The sequence below is a fragment of the Coenobita brevimanus genome, chromosome 73 (genome assembly GCF_032717465.1).
Source record: "Coenobita brevimanus isolate Jiangsu-jjx chromosome 73, ASM3271746v2, whole genome shotgun sequence".
In the NCBI taxonomy this organism is placed as follows: domain Eukaryota; kingdom Metazoa; phylum Arthropoda; class Malacostraca; order Decapoda; family Coenobitidae; genus Coenobita; species Coenobita brevimanus.
The window spans coordinates 29422025-29448266 of NC_137026.1; the positions used below are offsets into that span (position 1 = coordinate 29422025).

Sequence of the window (26242 nt, forward strand, 5' to 3'; positions counted from 1 at the left end):
TCACAGATGCCCGGTTGTCTGCATTGCATGTCTGGACCAGTTGCTGCGTTGTATGGCAGAGGTGGTATGCCTTTAATATAGCGATGACGCCCTGGTCCAAAGGTTGCAGCAGTGCTATGGTGTTGGGGGGCAGGAAGACCACCTCATTGTTAGTGGCCCAATCATTGGTTGCAGGTGGATGGCTTGGAGCATTGTCTACCACAGAGAAACCAGTTGGCCAGGCTATTCTTGGCGGCATACTTCTGCAGGGCTGGCAAGAGGCAAGAGTGAAAGTAGGATGAGGAGATGGCAGGAGTGAAAGTAGGATGAGGAGATGGCAGAGGCCAGCAGGCCTTTGTGTTTAACTTCCAGATCACTCCTAAGTCCTCCTTGGTGTAGCCAGACAGTGCACTCAGCTTCTTGGAGTGGTAGACAAGGAGCGGCTTCAGCTTCAAGTCGCCCTCTGCATTGCCCCTCAGGACAAGCGTGAGCCAGTCCTTGGCAGCCTTGAACCCCGACACAGATGTTTCCTCTTTTGTAGGGAATGCCTTGGAAGACATCCTCTTCCAAAAGAGGCCCGTCTCATGGAAGTTCAACACCTGCTTCGCGCTGTAGCCTTCTTCCTCAATATGCGCTTTCAGCGTAGCAGGGAATGCCGCTATGGCTTCCTGGTCAGCACTTGCCACCTTCCTAGACATACTCATGTGATACAAGCCATTGCGCTTCATAAACCGGTCAAACCAGCCATTGCTGGCTTTAAACGCTTTCTTTTCCTCCAAGCCGCGCTTTGCCATCACCTCTTTCCACAGAGAGAGCACCATGGTGCAGATGACAGACATACCAAGGAGCACCTTCCTCCAGTTCTCGTCCTCTTCCCAGGTCTCCATCTCATCCATCGATGGTCCCTGGGTCCTGGTGAGGGGAGACACCATCAGAGTGGCCACTTCACCTGCAGCACCTTGATGGCAGCACTGTGTCGGCTTGCAGTAATTCCTCAACTAGTCACTAATTATCAGTTTATTGGAAACCCCACAGCTAATCACCAATTTATATATCAGCTTAGACGTGACTCCACTGTTCCAAGCAAGGTTATCAAGATATAACGTTCTGCCTGGTTGAAGTCACTTCCGGCTGACACTCTACCAAATGACTTCATCCACACTGGAGATGGTGGGAATTGGTGTAGATCCTGTGGAAGGAATTGTAGAGGTAGAGTGTGCTGGTGAAATGAAAACAGCAGATTTATCTCTCTTTATTGGCCACAGAAAGTTACAACTGCAACACAGAGAGAGCTCAGAGTAAATACGTCCCTCTCGTTTGAATGATAAGTGTGCTCTGCCCTAGCTGGCCGGCGTCCCCTCTGGGAGTGGCGCTGAGGTCAGCATATACAGAGGTGCCAAACCCCACAGACAGCTGGGATTTATACATGAATAGAAGCATCACAACTTTCCCATGCACATTATACTCCTCAATAAAGTAGTACTGATTACATTAAAGTATATCAACAGGATAAATATTTCCCCCAAGACTTTAAACATATAAACATTTCATATTTCTTTATCACCTTCCCTTTACCCTCGTTGTTTTTGATAGAAAATGTTGGGCTTTGAGAGTCTGATCGCTCATCCTTTTCATGCCACACTTACAGTAAGATGATGTTTGGTTGATTATCATCACACTGTATTATACACTCGCTAATTATGTTTAAACACTTTGTATGTAATATGTAAAAATAGTGTGAGATTACAACTTATCACGGAAACGATGTCCGGCACCAGAACATTGCTCGGCCACACCTTTTTGACGTCCCCGTTGACATTGTTGTCCTAACTACCATGTAGCCTAACCAGCGTGTAGGGTAGCTAACTATTCAGGCAAGTCCATTTGCGATCCGTGAGTATGAATCTGTGGTTTTGGTGGGTTTCTCATTCGGCCTCGTAGATATTAGCCCCAAACAAACACAGGACAAGACCACAATAAGTAGAAGACCAATGCCAGGACCAAAATAGGAAGGAGAAAGGTATGAAGGGAGATAGGACAGTACATATGGTTCTAAATCAGTCTTGTTCAGGTGGGAGAGGAACTGTATCTCTTTGAGCACATGAGACAGCCTGTTCATATTCAAGGTAGAAACATTGAATGAAGATAAAAATGGTCGTAACTGGGATGAGAAGTTCAACGACAAGACTAGATGGTGCTTGTTAGGTAGAACTGCTATTTCTTTACTGTGCAACTCACAATAATCGGGTGCAACATAGTAACCCTTTACCGTAAGGAACTGGTTTTGTGAGGCACATGTGAGTGTTATGTCCTCTGTCTCAGGAATGAAGAAGTATTGTTTCACATGTACATGAGCATGGAAAACTGACTTCAGATGAATGGGTTGGAAAGTGCAATGTTGCAGTGCAGAAGTGTATATGTCCAACAAGGTCATATTACACTTCTCTACCCCTGATGGAATGAAGACAAAATGGAAAGCAGGACATACATGGAAATCAAGAAATGAGGCCTTACACTTCTCAAATTCATCCACAGTCATTTCTGCTATATACCCTTTGTCATCTGACACAACTAGCACCTCTGGTCCCTCATTCAGATTGACAAGTGTATTGTTAGTAGTAGCAAAAGGGAAAGGAATGAACCGCCATGCATGTTATGTTACAGCATTCCTCATAGGTACTAGTATCAGGATGCCATCATGGGTCAACTGGGCCTCTAACAATGGGTAATAATATTCCAGTTGACTCATACCAAAAAGTGGCGTAAATCCATGCTTCACCATAGCTACGTCAAGAGCATTGATCAAAATGTGAGTAGGAATCAATAAAGCATTAACCCTATTCAATCTTGCATCGATTAAGCCGTCCACCATATTAGCTGCGTGCGACTCCAAACCAGTGGTTGACTCATCGAAAGCATGTAAGTACAGTACTCAGTGATTAACACTAAGTTAGCCTGGGTTGGTAAGTTGATTTGGATGTTGTTCACAACTCCTACGAGATGGTTGGTAGTCTTAATTATCTCGTTAACATTGTTTGTGAACTCACCTAACTGTTCATACGTGTGTACGATTAGCCTGTTGTTTGCCTTAGCTGCCAATGACAAATCATGCATCTGTCTACCCAATTGCACTACATCCTTGTCTAGCACTGTACCAAAGAGCTTTTGAGACAGGATACCTAGGAGATCCACAAGTCCTCTCTTAGTACATGCTTGGACGTGCTTGGTAAGATCAGAATTTGCATTAGGTAAAGCGACATGTAATTTAGTGAGCCTGCCTGTGAGCCTGTCTATATGTCCAGTGTGAATCTCGGTTATACCATGCAAGGTTTGTAACAGAGCTTCACTGTCTGAGGTCGTCAACTGTGGGTATCGGTTAAATGACTTGCTGACTTCCAACAGGTGCTGTCTGAGGTGAAACAATCCCTTAGAGACCTCTTTAACAGTATCTGGAGCTTGGAGATATCCTTCCATTGGATAGAGATGCATACTGCATCCTCTGTTACCATTACCTCTCCAAGTGGGCTCTTCAGTGCTCCTGGCATCAACACAGTCGTTTCTGTGTCCGACGTCATTCCATAGGTCCACTCCAAGCAATGCAAGAGGAGTATAAGTGCAAGCCACATTTTCTGCAAGAGAAGATACTCCCTTAATCGCTCTTGCTGTGGGATCGAAGCTTGCTGCGTTACTCTTGGTTAGGGACAGGTACAGACTATGACGTAGACTGCAACGAAGACGGGACAACACATCAGACAATTGGTTAGTTAGACCTAGCTCTTGACTTACTGGTTTGATCCTGTCGGCATGTACTACCTCCTGAGTTCCATTAGCATCATCCCTTATTCAATAAGTATGTCCACACACGTGTTCCACAATGGTATATTGTCCGCAGAACTTAGGTTTGAGCTTGGAAGGTCTCTCGGGGTTGTTGTAACTTGATGTTTTCGTTTTCAAAGGCTCCAACATGCTTGCATGCGTCGGCCTTGGTCACCTAATGGCGGCTCTCCATGCTGCACGATCCATTGCAGCCTCCCTGTTCAGTCCCTTAACCCTGAGGTCACACTTAATGACCTCGTCCCATGTCTTTTTCGGTCTACCCCTCATAACCCCACCCCCAATATTAAAACTTCTCACCTTCCTCACCCAATTATCATCCCCCATCCTCTCCACATGTCCAAACCATCTCAATCTACCTCTCTTCATCACAACACCAATACACTCCAGTCCATCCAACCTCTCAACTCTTCCAACGTAAACCCAGCCCCCCCCAGACCTTGGACGCAGGGAAGCACTACACATCCACCTAATCATTGTCATTTCTGTATGTCTGAACTGGCGAATATCCTCCTCCTTCACTGCCCAGGTCTCATTACCATACAGCATTACACTCCTAACATATGCTGCATACAAAGACCCCTTAGCATGTAGAGAGAGTCCTCTCAATGTCAGGAGAGGCAAGAGCTCCCTGAACTTCTTCCAACCACTTCTCACCCTAGCCACAGAGCTAGCTCCAGCCCCACCTCCAGCACACAACATGTCTCCCAAATAACAAAACTCTTCCACACACTCAAGAGATTCACCAGCAAGTTCAATCCTTTCATGTCTGACAATCTCCACCTGCTCTCTGACACGCCGTACACATAAAATCAGCATTATCTCGCAGTCTACCTCTGATACCACTATATCTCTTGTGCACCCATTTATCACAAACACCGCACAAGATGGAATTACTTCCCACGCCCTCGTGGCAAACTGCACATGCCACTCTCCCTCGTCTTTGACAGTACCGCCACCAACCCTAGATGTCATCACTTTTGTTTTATCTGCATTTACCCTTAAACCCTTGTGCCCCATACCCTCTCTTCACTTCCTAAACCTTTCCTCCGCCTCCCTTTCGTTCTCTGCAATCAACACCAAATCATCAGCATACAACAACTCCCACGGGAGTCCATTTCTAAAGTCACGTGAAAGGGCTTCAAGTACCATGATAAACAACATGGGACTCAAAACTGACCCTTGATGCACACCAACATTCACAGAAAACTCATCACTCAAATCTCCATTCACTCTTACCTGGGTGTGAGCACCCACATACATAACCACCCTAACCAGCCACTCCTCCAAGCCAAGCTTTCTCATTGCCCACTTCACCACCTCTCTAGGGACTCTGTCAAAGGCCTTTTCCAAATCAGGAAAAACAAAATACAGAACCCTTCTCCTACCAATATATTTTTCCTGAAGCTTTCGAACAATGAAGTTGATCATAACTTTCTGGCCTATCTCCAACATCTTTTCTTGACTACCTTTGTGTTGTTTTGCCATCATCTCTGCTCTTGAGGCTTCATACGTGTGTACGATTTTATTTACTTTTGCGTGCGGCCCTGAGCTTTCCCCGAATTAACTTGGTTACCCAGTTTTTCCCGATTGGCAAGAACAGTTGGGCAATAGTCCGTAGAATGAGGACACTGCCCATGGATATCACACCATCGTTGTACCTTTGGCTTTTTAGCCTTGGTCTGGTTAAGATAAGTGGTTGCCATAATAGGTTCATGCCATGCAGAAGAAAAATTCACCTGAGTTTGCATGCCAATACTGTTGGAATTCTTGCCCCACGGATTAGCAGAAGGATCCTGGGTTTCCATGCCAATACTGTTAGTATTCATACCCCATGGATTAGCAGAAGGATCCTGGGTTTGCATGCCAGTTCTGTTAGTATCCATGCCCCATGGTTTAGCATAAGGAACATTAACAAATAAATGGTTTTGTCCTTGCTGTCCAAAGGTTAATGGTGTACTGAACATGTCTGAGGTGTAAGTGGGTGTGTGAGTAGTTGCATAGCTAACAGAGATTATTGGACCTTGAGTATCCTGAGTGACCGCGGGTGCTGTTGTAGCCTGTTCAACGTCCCCAGTCTCTCCACTAGGAGTACCCTCATTAGCAAGACTAGTGGCCATTTTGGACCTAACTGAACTTTCAGGAACTGTAGAACAAGAACAACCAGAACGCAAATGTAAAGCATTCAAGTCCCCACTGTCCAGTTCCTCAGAAGTGTCCTGACTATCTCCAGTCCCAATATGTCCCTCACTACGTAAAGTTTGGATGTCCTTGTCCAGAGTTTCAGTCCACTCACACAATTCTGAGTCTGATTCACTTTCCGTTGTGGTTGGTTTGTTTGAATCTCCCCTTAATTTTCATCCCCACTTCTTCGCTGTATCCATCGAACCTTGTCAGAATTTATTCCCTTCCCAGTCACAGGAAAAATTAAACTGACACAGATAGATTAGTTATGGCTTTTTGCAATAGGAATGGGACACAGACAATATGTACAGAAAATGTATCTATTTAGGGGAAACTGAGAAACCTTTATTTTTACACACATTACCGAACATGTGCTGCTTAAAAAGTGTGTCTGAAGGTTCTCTGTGCATGTACACTACATGGGTGTCAGATGATGCTGAAGTTCCTGGTAGATTAGTACTGCAAGTCCACACACTCCGCCAGGTTTCTTTTCCAACCACACGATGATCCTGTCCCCACGCTGGTCCTCAGGTGACTGCGAGACACCGCACACATATAGCCACACAGCCCACAACCAGACACTCGCCCTGCCTCACTCCAGCCTCCGCTGCCAGAGTTGCCAGATGTGTCTTGACAATACCACCCTTCACCGCACTGGCCTCGGTCGCGAGAGCGAGATAATTGCCAGTTCGCGCTTGAAGGTAGAGATATCTCGCTCAGGCAGAGATGGAGAGAGAAAGAGATTAAATACAGTACAATCCCAGTTAACCGGGTGGCTTGGGGAATTTACCTTCCCGGTTACAGATTTTTCCCGTATTTCTGATTTTCAAGTCAAATCTATACAAAGGCTATCACAGCAGTAAATACAGTTCAGGTACTCACCAGTCACATTAGGGGTTACACTAAGAGATTCCACCTGAAAAACTGCCTTGTAAACACACACCATGGTCATAACGCACGTGCGTGCAATGTCTAGCAACTAGCAGTACTGCAAATTACACCAGTCCATTGTTTACCGAATTACTGTATTCATTATATGTACTGTACTCATAAAAATTGAAAAATAAAATATAGAAATAAAAGCTTGAACATTTATTAGTGAACTGATGATGTGTTAAGACTGCACTGTAGAATTATCACAACACCTGTGCCCCCACGTGAGTTTGTTTACGTTTCCGCCTGTTCTTCTTCTTCCCTACCTGACCTCCATCACTCCACCCCTCACCCGCCACTCAGCTGTTTTGCAGAAAATAAAATAAATGATGTACGTATGAAATGCAGGCATATTATTTATTTATTTTTCTTCCAACAAAGTAAACTTTTATTCCTATTAACATTTTTATTCAGCCATTAGTGTTTTATAATGTTCGCCTTTTTCAAGTCTGTTGCATATGTCCAGCTTCTGTTTCAAGGTAAAAACGATACGCTTATGTTTAGTTTGCACTTTAGGCATTTTGCAGTGTACAAATTACCGTCTATCAGAGGAACACAATAGCAAGAGACCTTGTTTACTGTCTGGTGGCAAAACGCAGACTGGTGATTTTTGGAAGGTGTGGAGGATGACTGAATTCAAGTAGGAGAAAGAGGGGGAGAGGAGGGGTGGTTAAGAGGATTTGCTAGGGATTTACATCAGCCGGAAATGCCTTCACCTCGTTTTGTCTGACTTCCCCCAGCCTCGTGTGACACAATCAAACGGCGGTTTGGCGGTCCATTCAAATTGGCGCACAGTTATAACTTACTGACATTTTTACCAGCCCTTGAATTTTCCCGTTGTTCTGGGTATTCCGTTTGTCTGGATACCGGATTGCTGGGATTGTACTGTACTCTGATATATCTGCTCCACTTACTCGCTTCGCAATTAGTCCCTTTTGCAACAGGAGAGTAAGATTTTCTATTTCAACTGCAGGATCATGAGCAGTTGCAAGGGGTTTTCACTGCAGAAATCCCTTTAGCACCTTTTCGTATCCCAGCACTGAATGCCAGTATTACGTGTCGGCTTGTAGTAATTCCTCAACTAGTCACTAATTATCAGCTTACTGGAAACCCCACAGCTAATCACCAATATATATATATCAGCTTAGACGTGGCTGCACTGTTCCAAGCAAGGTTATCAAGATATAACGTACTGCCTGGTTGAAGTCACTTCCAGCTGACACTCTACCAAATGACTTCATCCACACTGGAGATGGTTGGAATCGGTGTAGATCCTGTGGAAAGAATTGTAGAGATAGAGTGTGCTGGTAAACTGAAAACTGAGTAGATTTATCTCACTTTATTGGCCACAGAAAGATACAACTGCAACACAGAGAGAGCTCAGAATAAATACATCCCTCTCGTTTGAATGATAAGTGCATTCTGCCCTAGCTGGCCGGCGTCCCCTCTGGGAGTAGCGCTGAGGTCAGCATATACAGAGGTGCCAAACCCCACAGACAGCTGGGATTTATACATGAATAGAAGCATCACAACTTTCCCATACACATTATACTCCTCAGTAAAGTAGTACTAATTACATTAAAGTATATCAACAGGGTAAATATTTCCCCCAAGACTTTAAACATATATACATTTCATATTTCTCTATCACCTTCCCTTTACCCTCGTTGTTTTTGATAGAAAATGCTGGGCTCTGAAAGTCTGATCGCTCATCCTTCCCATGCCACACTTATAGTAAGATGATGCTTGGTTGATTATCATCACACTATATTACACACTTGTTAATTATGTTTAAACACTTTGTATGTAATATGTAAAAATAGTGTGAGACTACAACTCATCATGGAAATGATGTCCGACACCAGAATAGCACCCCTCTTCAGGATGATGGACACCATCAACTGCGGCGGGTAGAGAGCAGAGGCGATAGCACACACACCCTGGCCTTTATCAAGACGCTTCAGAATATCCAGCTACACATCCATGGATACGCTTTTACATGGCCAATTAGCCTTCCCATCACCACCAGCACCTTCAGAGGCACTCCTTGAGCACTGCTATCATCATTAGCACCGCCACGTGCAGCACCCTTGCCAGACGTGATCACCTTATTTGCCCCATAAATAAGACAATAAATCACTCAGAATTACAGTAAATCACACTCAGCTGACCACTAGCACTGCAGGAACACAGTTTTGATCAACAATGATACGTTGAAAGATGTAGATGATATAACACAATGTAGCACAGTCAAGCAGAAGGGAGGGTTCACTCAGCCACTGATGCAGGGAGAAGGATGGTCTGGAGCGCGGGAGCCCGCTACGAAAGAGAAATGGTTGCACCACTGCAGTGGTGCATGTTCAGTTCCATGTATGTAAACAATGTCCGCCATCTTGCTGGGCACAGATGCCCACCTAGCACATGGTTAAAATAAAGCACCCATCAGATAACCAGTGGCTGGCCATCGAGAAGCAGGGAAGGATGCTAATTTTTTTTAACCTCAAAGGCAGAGTATCACTTAGAGGGGGATCATATAGTGGGGTGTTACTGTATGTTTTTGCTCATGAGCATTAATTTTGTTGAACAACACATCGGTGAGTCTTGTTGAAAGTTAGTAAACCCCCCCCCCCTCTCTCTCTCTCTCTCTCTCTCTCTCTCTCTCTCTCTCTCATCCCAAGGTCATGATAGTGTTTCTTTCCCTCTCAGGCAGTGATTAATTGGATAAAGTGCTGCTGTGCACTTTAGTCCAAAAGGGTATGGGATTGATCCCAGATGGGTAGGGAACAGTTTGTGGATTTTGATATTGTTAAAACATTCTTTATTGATCATTGACAAGGGCCACTTATGTCATAATAACACCTTATATCATTACACCATTCTTGAATGAGACACACATAGCATGTATTCGTTGTAGATGGTAGATATTAGTGCCAAATTGGTGACTTGTGAAAGTGCATGACATGTAGGAGGACTTCTGGGCCTTAAGAAGTGAAAAAATAAAGCTCATGGTGTTGCTTCTTCCTCTGCCAGTTGCATTGGAAGCTGTCCTGCTCAATGCCGAAAAGAACAACGTAGTCGTGGATGAAGTGTCCTGCATAAACCTGATTGGTTCTGCTACTCAGCATTTTGATGTGGTGCTGGTTGGGGACATGCTCTATGATACTGAGTTTGCTGATCAAGTTCTTCACTGGTTAAAGAGTCTTCATGAGAGGTAATTATATGTACAGTACTTTGTTGTCTCTGTTGTTGGAATCCTCAACCCTCCAAATCATCCCAAAGAAAAGTAACATAAACCTCAAATCTGGACCCAAAGCCCAGTAAAACTAGGCAGGCTCTTATGGCTGAGTGAAATGTTAGAGGTTTGAATGAACACTGATAGAAATTGGAAGTAGTTGTTGTTGCATAATCCCAATCTGTCTGACTGAGCAGATCCGTTGACCATGGGTAAGCAGCTGCCTAAGTGCGGCCATCCTATAGGTACAGTACAGTACAAACACAGTGTAAGGAACCAACATCCCCTTGTGGTAGACAGCTTCTCACCAGGGTTGGACCAGGATCTTCCTCCTGGCAAGGTGCAGAGAAATATGATGCTTGGCTCATGGGTGCATATTGCATTGGCTTTACTCCAGCTATAATACACAGTACTACCACACGTATGATGTAGGCTCCACTTTAGCACTTGTGTAGGCTCCTCATCAGTACCATGGAAGAAGGCATAATGTGATGGTACTGTGATGGCTAAAATAGAAAACTTACCTTGAGTGCCAGGATAATATATGTATGGTGAAGTAAAGTTCATACTTACAATGCCTAGCCCCAGCATTTCACCATATTCCTGATGCAGAACTAAAGTTCAAGCCATGTACTGGAAGTGCATCCCAGTTGGCAACTTACCATACATCAGACTTACATTATCCAACAAAGATATTCAGGCAGACCCCCAGAAAGTAAAGGACATCCAAACTTTTCAGCTCACAGACAGCAACACAGGTACAGGCCTTTATGGGCATACATCACATTACTGATGTTAATACCTAGGTTTAACACAGTAATCAGACCATTATATGAACTAACATAGTTCAAATGCACAGTCCAGTGAACAGCACCACATGAGAAGGCATTCATCGCCTACAATAAGCTCTGCTCCAACAACCAGTGGTCAGTACCCCATTATAAATTTCTCTTTTCAAGAATACTCCCCCAGTATCCCTGCTTGTCATAAAAGGCAACTTAAAGGGTTGGCGGAGGGTTAGTGCCCCTTCCCGGAAAACAACTAACTAAAAAAACAAACAAGAAGCCTCAGACAAGGACTGACCAAACGATGACGACCAAGGACCGGACAAAGGACATGGTTATCGGAACATGGAATGTAAGGGGAGCGAATGATAAGGTGAAAGAGAGAGAGATTGTCCATGTGCTTGAGGGTGCGAAAGTGGATGTATGTGGAATAACTGAAACAAAATGGAGAGGAGAAAGTGTGAGAGAATGGGAGTATGGATGGGGTATATGTGCAGGAGTAGGTGAGAATGAGAGGGCAAAGGAATGAGTATGTATAGTTGTGAGTAAAAGATGGAAGAGGAGCATAAGACAGTATGGATCAGTTTGGTCAAGGATTGTGTGGGTAAAGTTGAAAGTTGGAATACAAATGTGGGCGATTGTGTGTGTGTATGCGCCAACGCAAGATCGTGCTAGAAGAGTGAGAGAAGAGTTCTGGACAAATGTAGAAGTGTGCATGGAAAAGTTTGGAAGGAATGAGAGAGTGTTTTTGATTGGTAATATGAATGGTAAAGTTGGGAATGTGAAGGTGGATGGAATAGTTGGTGAGTGGGGTGTGCCTGCTGAGATAGATGAGAATGGGAGTGCGTTAGTGGACATTTGTGCTGGGAGGGGGTTGGTAATAGCCAATACTCTCTTCAGGCATAAAATGATCCACAGGTATACATGGCGAGTGATGAGAAGGGTGGGTGGTGAACTGAATGAAAGGAAGGCAATGATTGATTATGTGTGTGTGGATGAAAGGATGCGAAGATGTGTAATGGATGCAAGAGTTTATAGAGGTTGGGGGAGTGGACTTTCTGACCACTACTTGGTGGTGGCCAGAATTAAAATTCAAGTAAGATGGAGGAATAGAAGAAGGGAAAGACGAGAGGAAGGAGTAGTTGCAAGGAGAGTGGAAAGGTTACAAGAGGATGAGAAAAAGGCAGAGTATAAGAGAGAAGTGGAGGAACGATTGGGCAAACATGAATTGAAGCAGATGAGAGACGTGGAAGGTATGTGTCGGATATTTACAGAAGAAATATGTGCAACATGTGATGTGGTGTGTGGAAGGAAGAGAAGACGGAGGGGGGTGCAAGGAACAGCGTGGTGGACTGAAGAGGTGAAACAGGCTGTGGCACAAAAGAAGAAAGCATACAATGAATGGATGAGAAATAGGGGCGTGGAAGAAGTTGAGAGGCGGAAGAGAGAGTTATATCCAGAAGGAAAGAGAGAGGTGAAAAGATTAGTAAGAGAGAGTAAGAAGAGAGTGGATGAGGAATTTCGAAGGAATTTGAGTGTAAAGTGGAGAGACTGTAAGAAAATGTTCTGGAAAGAGGTGAAAAGAGTAAGACAGGGTGGAAGTGAAGTTAGCAGGGGAGTGAAAGATAAAAATGGTAGATTACTAGTGGAGAAGGGAGAAAAAGTGAGCAGATGGAGAGAACACTTTAAGGAATTGTTGAACATAGAGGATGGAAGTAATGCGAGTATAAGTGGCTGGGGAATGGCTGGGAGAAGGAGGGAGGTGAGAAGACAGGAAGAAATCAGTAGGATAGAAGTTGTGGAAGCAATGAAGAAAGTTAACTCGGGGAAAGCCCCAGGAATTGATGGAGTGTGTGGTGAAATGCTGAAGTATGGGGGAGAGATAGTTGTAGAATGGATGTGGAAGATGTGCAGATTGGCCTGGGAGGAAGGTAGAGTCCCGGAGGATTGGAAGTCAGGTATAATTATTCCCTTGTACAAAGGAAAAGGGGGAAAAAGAAGTGTGTGGTAATCATAGGGGCATTTGTCTTCTTAGTATAATAGGAAAAGTGTATGGTAGGATACTTATTGACAGAGTTAGAGAAAGAACAGAGAAATTAGTTGGAGAAGAACAGGGAGGCTTTAGGAAGGGAAGAGGTTGTGTAGATCAGATATTCATTCTTAGATCTTTAGTGGAAAAGTTTCTAGAGAAGGGAAAGAAGTTGTATGTGGCTTTCATTGATTTGGAGAAAGCATATGACAGGGTGGATGGACAAGGATTGTGGAAAGTGTTAAGAATATATGGAGTAGATGGGAAGTTGTTGAATGCTGTGAAGAGTATGTACGATGGTGCGAAGGCTGCAGTGCATGTGGATGGTGAACTAAGTGAATTTTTCTCTTTGAAAGTTGGGTTGAAATAGGGATGTGTCATGTCTCCATGGTTGGTCAATCTGTACATGGATGGGGTAATAAAAGAGGTACAAGGTAGGGTAGTGGATGTTGGAGTGGCCCTGGTGAGAGAGGATAGTGTTTGGAAACTCCCTGTACTGTTGTTTGCAGATGATACTGTGTTGTTGAGTGAAGACGAAGGGGAGCTGCAAGGCTTGGTGGATGAGTTTGGGAGAGTGTGTAAGAAATGGAATCTAAAGGTGAATGTAGGGAAGAGTAAAGTGATGGTCTTTGAGAGAGGTGAAGTCAGTGAATGTACAGCGAGGTTGGATGGTGAGGAATTGGAAAATGTGAGTACGTTTAAGTACTTGGGGTAGTGTGATAAGTAAGGATGGAGGTTTGGAGGGTGACGTGCTTGAAAGGGTACAGCAGGGAAGAAAGGTTGCTGGTTCTTTGAAAGCAGTGATAAGAAACAGGGAAGTGAGCATGGAAGTGAAAAAGTTACTACATGACAGTATTGTGATACCAACTCTAACGTACGGAAGTGAAGCTTGGACATTGTTGGAAGGACACAAGTCAAGAGTGAGAGCAGTGGAAATGAGTTATTTAAGAGGAGCCTGTGGAGTCACATGGAGAGACAGGCTGACTAATGAGGATATAAAGGAGCGTTGTGGTGTGGATCTGGATGTGATAGGAAGCGTTATGAGGAACACACTGAGGTGGTTTGGCCATGTGGAGAGGATGGAGGGTGAAAGACTGATGAAGAGAGTGTATGTGAGTGAGGTGGAGGGGGGAAGAGGGAGGAGGAGGCCGAGGATGAGATGGAAGGATGGGGTGGAGAGGTATATGAGAGAGGGTGGTGTGAGTTGGGAGCAGGGCAGTGAAATGGCGGGGGACAGGGCGACTTGGAGGCGATTTGTTTGTGGCCACCCCAAACGGGATTGAGGCGTCTGGCAATAGATAGATAGATAAACTGAAAGGGATTGAAATGGATGAATGAGAAGCAGTGACATGTAGGGTCAGATAAGAGAACCTATGGAAGGAGTAAAGAGGGAGTAATTTGATGAATTACAGAAGTGGGTTTCATCATGTCATATTTACAGAAGATCAGACATGTTTCCACAAATTGGCCTTGATCATCTAATGGTGGTTCTCCAGGCTTCTGGATCTGTGGCAGCCTCCGTATTCAGTCCCATATTCATGATGTCACACTGTATGACCTTGTCCTAGTTCTTTTCAGTCTGGCCTTTACAACCCCACCCCCATTGTTCACACTTCTTACCATCCACACCCACTTGTCATCCTCCATCCCCTCAATGTGCCCAGACCATCACAATCTACCCCTCTTCATCATGACACAAATATGTTCCAGTCCCATCCTTCCTCTCAACTCTTCAGTCACAGTCACAGCCCCCTAGGCCTCAAATTCAAGGATGCATTACACATCCATCTTATCATAGTCATTTCTGTACATTTTAGCCCGTGAACATCCTCTTCCATCACTCCCCAGGTCTTCAGTATCATACAGCATTACGCTCCTAACACATGTCACATACAAAGATCCCTTAGCCCAGAGGGAGAGCCCTCTCAGTGTTAGGAGAGGCAACAGCTCCCTGAACTTCCTCCATCCACTCCTTACTCCAGCCCCACCTCTGGCACATAACTATCTATCTATCTTTTGCCAGACGCATTAATCCCATACGGGGTGGCCACAAACAAATTGCCTCCATGTCACCCTGTCTCCCACCATTTCACTGCCCTGCTCCCAGTTCACAGCCCCCTTTCTCGTACACCTCACCACTCCATCCCTTCATCTCATCCTTGGCCTCCCCCTCCACCTCACTGACATACACTCTTCTCATCAGTCTCTCACTCTTCATCCTCTCCACATGGACAAACCACCTCAGTATGTTTCCCCTAACACTTCCTATCACATCCACATGCACACCACAATGCTCCTTCACATCCTCATTTGTCAGCCTGTCTCTCCATGTGACTTCACATGCTCCTTTCAAATAACTCATTTCCACTGCTCTCACTCTTGACTTGTGCCCCACCAGCAAGGTCCAAGCTTCACCTCCATACGTTAGAGTTGGTATCACAATACTGTCACGTAGTAACTTTCTCACTGCCATGCTCACTTCCCTTATCACTGCTTTCAAGGAACCAGCAACCTTTCTTCCTTGTTGTACCCTTTCAAGCACATCAACCTCCAAACTTCCATCCTTACTCATCACACTACCCAAGTACTTAAACGTACTCACATTTTCTATTTCCTCCTCATCCAGCCTCACTGTAGATTCAGTGACTTCACTTCTCTTGAAGACCATAACTTTAATCTTACCTACATTCACCTTTAGTTTCCGTTTCTTACACACCCTCCCAGACTCATCCACCAAGCCTTGCAGCTCCCCTTCGTCTTCACTTAACAACACAGTATCATCTGCAAACAACAGTACAGGTAGTTTCCCAACACTTCCCCCTCTCATAAGGGCCACTCCAACATCCACTGCCCTACCTTGTAACTCTTTTATAACCCCATCCGTGTGCAGATTGAATAACCATGGAGACGTGGCACATCCCTGTTTCAATCCAACCTTCAAATAGAAAAATTCACTCAGTTCACTGTCAAAATGCACTGCAGCCTTAGCACCCTCATACATACTCTTCACAGCATTCAACAACTTCCCATCTACTCCATATATTCTTAATGCTGTCTATCCACCCTGTCATATGCTTTCTCCAAATCCATGAAGGTTGCATACAACTTCTTTCCCTTCTCTAGAAACTTTTCCACTAAAGATCTAAGAATGAATACCTAATCTACACAACCTCTTTCCTTCCTAAAATCTCCCTGTTCTTCTCCAACTAATTCCTCTTATTTCCCTGACTCTGTCAGTAAGTATCCTACCACAAAATTTTCCTATTACACTAGGAAGACAGATGCCGCTATGATTACCACACACTTCTTTTTCCCCTTTTCCTTTGTACAAGGGAATAATTATACCTGACTTCCAATCCTCTGGGACTCTACCTTCTTCCCAGGCCAATCTGCACATCTTCCACATCCATTCCACTACAGTCTGTCCCCCATGCTTCAGCATTTCACCACACACTCCATGAATTCCTGGGGCTTTCCCCATTTTGACCTTCTTCATTGCTTACACAACTTCCATCCTACTGAGTTCTTCCTCTCTTCTCACATCCCTCCTTCTCCCAGCCATTCCCCAGCCAATTATACTCGCATTACTTTCAGTCTCCTAGTGGCGGACTTCTGTGGGGAGGCATGATGGGTGTTCCGCCGGCATAGATCATGGTTCCAGGGTGAGATGGGGCTCGGGCCTGTGATAGAGGGTACAGGGCATTGCGGTTCCCAGGCTGCCGCTTCCACCCAATAGAGAGGGGCCCAAACCTGGGAGTAGCGCCCCAGGAGGCTACCCTATCAGTGGGTGTATAATGGCGGGACAGTTGCAGGGCCAAGGCGCGCTTGGACGGTATCCCTGCAGCTGTCCTGGCAGGGTGCCCCGAGGCCACTACCACAGCCACTGGTAAGCTGGTGGGCTAGGGGTCCCGGATCCATTGTCTGGACCTGGGACTGTGCAGTGAGTGGGGCCTGTGGTGTGTCTGTCCCCCTTCATTAACCTGAGACGTCCTGTCGACGTTTGGATATGTTGCAACATTTTGCATTTGCCAGTCCCGACGACGTACTGGTACGTTGTGCAATTGTAAGGTTCATAATTTGCTCAATTTTCAATTTTCGCGCGTGATTTTTCGTATGCATACACGGGACACCTTCCTCTATTCCTCTACAAGATGCCAAGCAGGGACCATGCCTTACACCGCATAACCTCCCCCCTCCCCCTGCATGCCATTGTCTCGGCAATTCACCTGTTACCAGTGACCTGGCCAATAAAGACATTCATGGCCAGAGTGATTCCCCAATCGATGACAATGTGGAGGACAAAGTTTACATAGCATTAGAAGAAGAAACAGTCAGAAATGATGATCAGGTAATGTGGCAAAAAAAGGTCAGGTATAGTGATGAGTTAGTGAGTGAAACAATGCTTATAATGCCTATATAACTGTTTGAAAACCAATATACTCTCGTACTACATATAAATTCATACCAAGTAAATAAATAAATACCGTTTATGAGTGGTGTGAAATAGTTACCCTCCCATAGAACTCGTTTTCTTTGGTGCCAGCCTGTTAGAAAACCCAATAAGGTAAGGAGGTACTTCTACCTGGATCGAGTATTTTAAACCTCAGGTGAGCGATTTCTCTATGAATTTTTGATGTTTCTCACCAAAAGTGGAGGTTTTAGCCAAAAAAAAAATTTTCGAAAATACCTTGGGATTGGGGGGTGTCGGAGGTGCAAAATAGCTTGGGACGTGACGGGTTAATACTGACCATGACAAAATACAAGGGTAAGTTTCAGAGCAAGCCTGAGGACAGTAAATTACCCAGGGGGGTGAGGGTGGGTTCATGGAATGTGGGAAGTTTGAGGGGAAGAGTGGGGGAAGTCGTTGTGGCATTCAGTAGGAGGTGGGTGGATGTGGCGTGTTTGCAGGAAGTCCGGTACAGGGATGGATCAGCCAGGAAGATTGTTGGAAAGGACTGTTACTATAAGTTGTTTTGGCAGGGGGTGGACAGACGGATATGGGGGTGTTGGTGTGATGGTTGCAGAGAAATGGATGGAATGTGTTATGAATGTTATGAGAGTAAGCGATAGGATATTGGTAGTGCAAATTCTGTTCGGCAGAAAGATAACTGCAATTATATTGGCATATGCTCCACAAGCAGGATTGGATGAAGTAGAGAAAGATAGATTTGGGGATGATTTAATACATGTAGTAGGTGGTATGCAGGATGATGAGATAGTGGTTTTAGGAGGGGACTTAAATGGTCATGTAGGTGAAGCGGCACAAGGTTATGAAGGAGTACATGGGGGATGTGCATATGGTATATGGAATGCAGAAGGGGAAAGGATACTCGAGTTTGGGGAGGCAACGGACATGATTGTGTGTAACACATATTTTAGGAAAAGAGAGAGTAGGTTAATTATGTATGAGTCTGAGGGCAATAGCAGTCAGATAGATTATATTCTGGTTAGAAGGGCTGATAGGAGATTAGCGAGGGATGTTAAAGTTATAGGAAGTGAGGAGTGTGTGCAGCAGCACAAACTACAGTAATCCCGCATTTTTTGCGGATTTTTTGTCTACGGTTTTGCCCTCTCGCGGATTTTCTTAGCATTAATAAGTTCAACAAAAATATCCTTGAATATACAGAAAAAAAAAAAAATTGAAATTCCCGCAGCTTCCAATTGTAGCGCGGTAAACTCACGCCACCCTCTGTCCCTTTCCCGTGGCCCCTCTGCCAGTGTTACCATATCTAGCATAATTTTATTCTTTTAGCATAATTTTGATCAAATTTTCGAGTCTGGAATATTTTTTAGCATATTAGAAGTTTTAGAATCATTCTAGCATAATTTAGAATGGAATAGAATATTTTTAGAATAATTTTATAAAAGCTACAAATGAGAGAGAGAGAGAGAGAGAGAGAGACGAATAAGGTAAGATGTTTGAATAATTGGTTACTTTCAGTTTGGGCTTGGTTGGGTTGGATTAGGTTAGGTTAGGTTAGGTTGGATTAGGTTAGGTTAGGTTAGGTTTTAGGTTAGGTTCGGTTAGGTTAGGATAAGTTTGAGCTTTGTACTTTACCCATGAAACCTAGGTTTTTCCGATGGATTTTGGTATGATTCATTCGATTTTCAGCTTCATTTCAGTCGGAAATGACCATTTTCTGTGTTTTCCCCCCTCCCTATAACCCCCGATTCCCCAAAGATCCCTCATTATTTCAGGGGGATGGGGGGGGTCATATCTCAAAATCTGGTTATTTCCGACGGAAATGATGCTCAAAATCGAACGAATCACATCAAAATCCATCAGAAAAACGTAAGTTTCGTGGGAAAAAGCAGTATGGGTAGATACCGATATTTATCCTCTTACTGTATGTAGGTTCATTTTAATATTTTCATAGTAAACAATACATAATTAATATGTTGCACGAATATGTATAGAATTTTATTATTTAGCTTCAAGTTAGCATAATTCATTTTTTACTTGGAACAAATATGCTCAATCTAGCATAATTTTTTCATTACCCTAGCATAATTTCGTTGTTTGGATATGGCAACACTGCTCTCTGTCCCGCATTCTTCAGTCCACGCCTGACTGCCTTAAGTGGGTGTTGTGGTTGTAACCACACTATGATATGAGCCTCTTGCCTCCCACTTGCTTTCCACATGGCCCCAGGACGTAAGCCAGCCTCACCAAAGGCTAATAATACAATTAGTAAGAACTCCAAAGTGACAAAACGATCAAGTTATGACCTTAGCAGAGAAAATTGTGTTACTGGACAAGCTAAGAAACGACCGTGCGAGTTTGCTATCACCAGTTAACGCATCTTTTTATTTTGTACTGTTTTGTTAATAAATGTGTAGATAATTGTGTATTACAGTACGGTGTTTACGTTTTTCCTTCATAATGGAGTATGTGCTTTCAATCTTGTAAGAAGGTATTTCGGGATGAGTATGGAGGTTTCGGGACAATTCGCAGTCACAACAAACACAAAACAATTCGCCTTCATTAATGAAGATAGCTATGGGTGACGCTAGAATATAATTCAAATGCGACTACAGCGAGGAAGAAACAAGTTAATTATTGACTAAAGGTGCAACTAATAAATAATGTCCAGAACCTATGCTACTGAACATAGACTGCTGGATCCCCCTGAAATATAGTTATTAAAATATTGATTAATTAATAATAAGTATATTGATGAAAGTATTGATTAGTATATTTATAGAATGGCGGGGAACTGTCCAGGGTGCGAATTGTTCTGAAGGGGAATCGTCCATGTTTTGACGGGGAATTGTCTGACGGCGAATTGTCTCGCAATCAGTATGGACATGGACTGTGTGATGGGCAGCATGGTGGACACAAGTGCAAGTTTTCAATTGTTAATAGAGTATTCGCGGAATTGACTTTTCGCGGGGGTTACAAGAACGTAACTACCGCGAAATATGCGGGATTACTGTACAGTGAGTCCTTGATATACGAAAGGAATAGGGACCAAAAAAAAAAATTCGTAATTCGAAATTTCGTATATCGGAACGATTTTCCCCATTGAAATATAAAAGGGGGGATTCATCCCAGGACCCCCTCGGACCCCCACCTAAACTTCACCCCCCCTATTAAGAAGTAAGCAATACCTGTATACGATTGTAGAGAAGGAGGTGGCCATATTCTTGTACATCTTTTTCTTCTTCACAATCCCAATGGTGGAAACAGCAAGGCCTAAACCACACCCAATCTCTGAGACTCCCTGCCTCTCCTCATGGGGTCCTATAATTTCCAGTTTCCTTTCCAGAATTAGAGTACGGTGCTGCTGCTTCTTTGCAGCAGGCTCCCCCAATGCTGGAGATGATGCAGGGTGCTTGGGAGACATGGCGAAACAATACGAAAAGGTGAAGGGCTGTGAAAATATCCTCACGTGCTGCAAGGCTGTGAGGAGAGGAGGGACGTGGACTCAACTGAGAAGCACACGGAAATTTGTTTACCAGAGAGGGGTTAGTTCGTTTTCTCTTGGCAAGCGAGTGCGGCACTATGCACTGCGTCCATTTTGAATTTTTCATACAGTATTCCATTAACCCCTTCATAGCTGCCGGCCTTGAACAACAGTTCACTGTTTCGGTGTCAATGACTTTGAGTTAGGGCATTATAAAAAACTGCAAACAATTATGGGAAGGGAACGAAGGTCAGTGGTGTGTATACATGACCCTACTGTACCATCCCATCAGTCAGGTGTTCTCTTCATTCCAGATGTATTCGCTGACGTTTACATGCTTATGTTACATGCACCCTAATTTTGAGTAAGTTTCTTTCAGCAAGAGAACATAATTTACCACCCTCAAAATAGTCAGAAAAATATAGAAGACAAACTAGAGGAATATGAACTGAATTGGTAAGGTCTTTAGGCTGTATGCTTACACGAAAGATTATAGGTTTTACAATTTTAAGAGACGATATGGAACAATAATGTTTGCTAATCAGAAAAAAATTACTCTTTCGTCCCACATGTTCTCATAGGTTAGCATTCAGTTCCACATTCTTCGTTTGGTATCACTCTTCCCAATATATTTCGGACCGACTGAGCACAGTTATTTCTGCTCCTTAGAGTTAGTGTACATTTATTGCTCATTCTTTTGTTTGTTCTTATGTTCTTACCTAATTGTATCTTTACAGGAATGAGCCAAGCTCGCACTGTCCCGTGTCTTAAACTATATTTATCATACATATCCATTAAATTTGTGAATTGTTTTGGCACACACTATTTCATTCGGTAGTGCATTCCACTGATCAGTTGCTCTCTTTGGGAAATTAAATTTCCTTACGTCTTTATCACCTCTCTTTTTATGTAGTTTTTTCCAGTGTCCTCTTGCCGATGCTTCCCCATACGTTAAGTAATCATTTATGTCTATTTTCTCCTTCCCTGATTTGCATTTATATAGCATAATCCTGTCACCTCTTTTCCTTCTCTCCTGCAGTGTTGGTAGATTCAGTATATTTAGTCTTTCTTCATAGCTTAGATCCCTTAAGCTTGGTACCCATCTTATAGTGGCCCTTTGAACTTTTTCAATCTTGTCTATGTGTTTTTTGAGATGAGGACTCCAGACTACTCCAGGGTTGGTCTAATGAATGATGTTATTATCTTTCTTAGCATGTCTTCATTTATGTATGTAAACGCTATTCTCATATTGGCAAGCAGTGTACACATGTTCCGTACCTTCTCACTGATGTAGTCAGCCAGAGATGGTCTGTTATTGACAATCACACCTAGGTCCTTCTCTCTTTCTGATGTGTGTAGGGTTTTATTTCCTAATGTATAATCCCAATGTAGTGGTAGGTGGTGGCGACCATCATCCACTCACTTGGTGTAGTGCTGCCTACTTCTTCCTTAGCCTTTATCATTCTTTTTCTGTGCCTGCCCTCCTCTCTTCCTGTTTGTCCCATCTTTCCTGTCACTGCTTCATGCTTTTCTTTCCATTACAGGTGGCATTACATTGAGTGACAAGCCAAATGGTTTCCTGTAAGCCAAGAAACCATTTACAACTCTGGGTGGTAACCATATAACCAAACCATACGTGCTCCCTACGTGTCAAGTGGGTTTGTGGAGGGTTAGTGCCCCTTCCTGTAAAACAAGTAACTCAAAGTCAAATGGCCACCCCGTACGGGCTTATGGCGTCTGGCAATAGATAGATAGATAGATAATCCCAATCAGGTATTTTTCCAGTTTTACCAAACTTGATTACATGACACTTGTCCACATTGAATTCCATTTGCCATGTATTACTCCATTCATGAAGTTTATTTAATTCTTCTTGTAGCTCTTTACTAGAGTCTGTGTTAGCAATTCTTCTTTGTATTTTTGCATCATCTGCAAACATATTTAGATAGCTTTCATTTCCAGTGTTACTGTCTATATCATTTATATACACTAAAAACATGATTGGTGCCAGCACTGAGCCCTGTGGTACTCCACTAGTCACTTCTTTCCATGATGAGTAAATTCCCCTTAGTACTGTTCTCATTTTTCTTTTCATGAGAAAATCTTGCATCCAACAATACAGTTTGCCTCGAATTCCTCCTTGATGGTACAGTTTCCATAAAAGTCTTTGGTGTGGTACTGTGTCAAATGCTTTCTTGAAATTTAAATAGATACTATCCACTCATCCTTCTCTTTCCAGTAATGTGTCTGTTACTCTGTCATAGTTGCTCAACAGATTAGTAACACATGATTTTCCTTTTCTGAAACCAAACTGTCTTTCTGTTATCATACTGTGTTCTAGGTAATTTACCCAAGCTTTTCTTATAAGCTTTTCTAATACCTTGCTTACAACACTGGTTAGTGATACTTGTCAGTAGTTAAGTGGATTTTGTCTATTCCCTTTCTTGAATAAGGGAACAATGTTTGCTTTCTTCCAAATATCAGGTAGTTTACCTTGACTTAAGGATTAATGAAAATTAAAAATAATGGTTTACCTAACTCCTTTGCACATTCATGTAGCACCCAACATGAATTTTCATCAGGACCATTTGCTTTTCCTTTGTCTAATTTACTTAGCTCCTCTTGTATTTCTTTTTCTGATGTTTGTATATCTGGTAGTATGTGTGGACATGCATGTTCCACATACAGTAATCCCTCTCAAAATTTTTTTCCTTTGTAAAAACTGATTGGAAATTCTTGTTTAGTGCTTCACAAATATCCTTCTCTTGTGTATAGGTGATTTCATTGCCCGTAATGGATTGTATTTTATCTTTTACTTTGGTTTTGCTAATGATGTAGCTGTAAAATAGCTTTGGTTGATCACTACTTTTATTTATGATATCCTCCTCAAACTGTTTTTAGGCTTCCCTCCTTATTCTTGTATAATCGTTTCTTGCCTGTTTGTAATTATTATATGCCCTTTCACTATTGTGTCTTCTGTATCTATTCCACAGCAAATCTCTTTTTTCTTTTGATTTTTACATTCTGTATTGAACCATTTATTTATTTTTTTTTCTGCTTCTTTGTGCTGTGGGATGTACTTCTGGACTCCTATTTCATAAAGTTCACAGAATTTTTCATATACAGTATAGCATTTAAATCTTGTCCTCTAAGCTCCTTTTCCCAAGCAATTTCTAAGGAGTACTTATTTAGATCATGATACTTTCCCTTTTTATAGTTCAGGCTCTTTTTGTAACTTTCATTGCTGTTACCTATGTCATATGCTATCCTGAAGTTGCAATTTAGTACTACGTGGTCACTTTTGCCGAATTGAGGGTGATATATTAAATTGTCAATATTGTTTTCTTGCCTAGTAAATATGAGATCTAGCATTGAGGGTACATCGAGTCCTCTTTTTCTGGTGCTTTCCCTTACATGTTGCTTTAGGAAAAACTCTTGCACAAGATCCAGGAGTTTTTGGTCCCAGCAGCTTTCTTGGCTTATTATATCTAGAGTATTCCAATTTATATTTGTATAAAAATCTCCAGTTAGTATAATTCTTTTCTATTTCTCTTCCAATTTATATAGTATTGCTCTTAAACTCTGAATTGTACTCTCCGCCAGGTCCTCATATTCGTCTCTTTCCCATGTGTTTGATCTGGGTGGCATGTACAAATTGGCTGCAATTACTTTCCCATCAGATGTATTTATCTCTACTGCGATCAGTTCTACTTGTGAGGGTATATCTAATTCTATTTCTTTGACTTTTAGATTTTTCTTAGTTAATATTATAATTCCTCCTCCTTTTTTTAAGTTCCTATCTCTTCTCCATATATTATATTCCTCTAAGTTTAGGATGTCATTCGATATCCTTGGTGTTAATTTTGTTTCAGTCAGGCATATTATATGTGGTTCATTTTCTCTGACATAATCATTCATCTCTAATAATTTAGATACCATTCCATCCACATTTGAATACATCAACATAATCATCTTGTTTATATACGTGCCATGATTTGGTTCTACTACCTTCCTCCTTTTTATTCCCTCCTGTTTATGTACCACTTTCGTACCTGCAATCCAATTACTTTGTGAAAAAATGTATTCTTCTCCTCCTCTGATCTTCCCTCATTTTTTGTTTTTGCTTCCTCCCTTTTCTCTTTCAGTAATTCCAGTTCCTCTTGTGTTAGGCATCTTTTTATCCATACATTTTTGAACTCCTCTTTTTCCATAAGATTCTTTGCATTTTTAGTATCTCCTCCACGGCGTTTACACGCTGGAAGGTTACCTTTAGGGGTCTTGACTTGCTTTTCTCATATTTCCCTAACGTTTTGTGTTCCTCCATGTCTTTATACAGATTTCCTCTGATACTTCTTTCAATATGCCCATTACATTTGCCATCTCCTTTTTGTCTCTTGAGATCTTGTTTTTTACTTCTTCCTCTTCTATACCAGTGATTATTATAGATTTGTTAATATCTACTGAATCTCTGACTAACTTAGGATTGTTTTGGATTATTCTTTTCACTTCCTTTTTAATGCGTTTTTCTTCCACTCTTGTTTCCAAGTCTTTCTTTACTTTCACCATTTCAGCATAAGTGGTTTCCACATCATTTTTGTAGCTTTGCACAGCTTCATTCACCTGTGTTATCTTATCCTCAATATCACTGCTCTGATCTATCAGGCTGCTTACTTGCCTAATTGTCTCTGTATCATTTTTTAACTCTTCCATAATACTCTCGTGGTTGACTACTGTACTTGCCATTTCACTAATTTTCCTCCTAAGTGTACCCACTTCAACTGTTAGCTCATTTATGGTTGTGTCTTTCTTGTTGACTTCCCTTCCTAATTTTTCTATTTCTTCCTTTTGCAAGTGCATCTGTTTCTTAATTTCATCAATCTCATTTTGAAAAGCCATCTCTAACCTGTGTACACGTTCAACCAGTTTGTTGTGAGTCTCCCTTTCAACCAGTTCTTGGTAGAAATCATCATCCTGCTTTCTACCTTTATCCCTTTTCTTTTCCAAATTTGCTTTACTAAAGTATGTGGTCATTTTGCAGTACTAAAAGCGCATATAGTACTTACATTCCCTGGGGCAAATTGTAGACTAAACAACGATCAGCTGATTGTGCGCATTCTTGGGCTGCTTGTTTACTGTTCTGTTTGACCAAGTATTACTTAAAACTTCTTTTTTATATTAGAACACCATTTAGTCTAACCTTGTACAGAGCTTGACTCATATAAAGATACTTATTTAGGTAATGCCGCTGGCCAAGTTGGCCAGGTATGGAGCGGTGTCGACGTGCGGCCGTTCTCTCTCGGTGCCTCGGTGTGTATGTGTGAAAGAGATAGGACTGATACAAACAATAATGTATTCCATT

At 42.6% G+C, this 26242-nt stretch overlaps 1 protein-coding gene across 1 annotated transcript in view; it reads left to right on the plus strand.

Annotated features, from left to right (window-relative positions):
* The window catches only part of LOC145407513 (electron transfer flavoprotein beta subunit lysine methyltransferase-like), a 108433-nt gene that overhangs the window by 39569 nt on the left and 42622 nt on the right, over window positions 1–26242 (plus strand). Inside the window, exon 6 of the mRNA XM_080278437.1 lies at window positions 9961–10141. Coding sequence (XP_080134563.1) covers window positions 9961–10141 — 181 coding nt within the window. The remainder of the gene's footprint in view (window positions 1–9960; window positions 10142–26242) is intronic.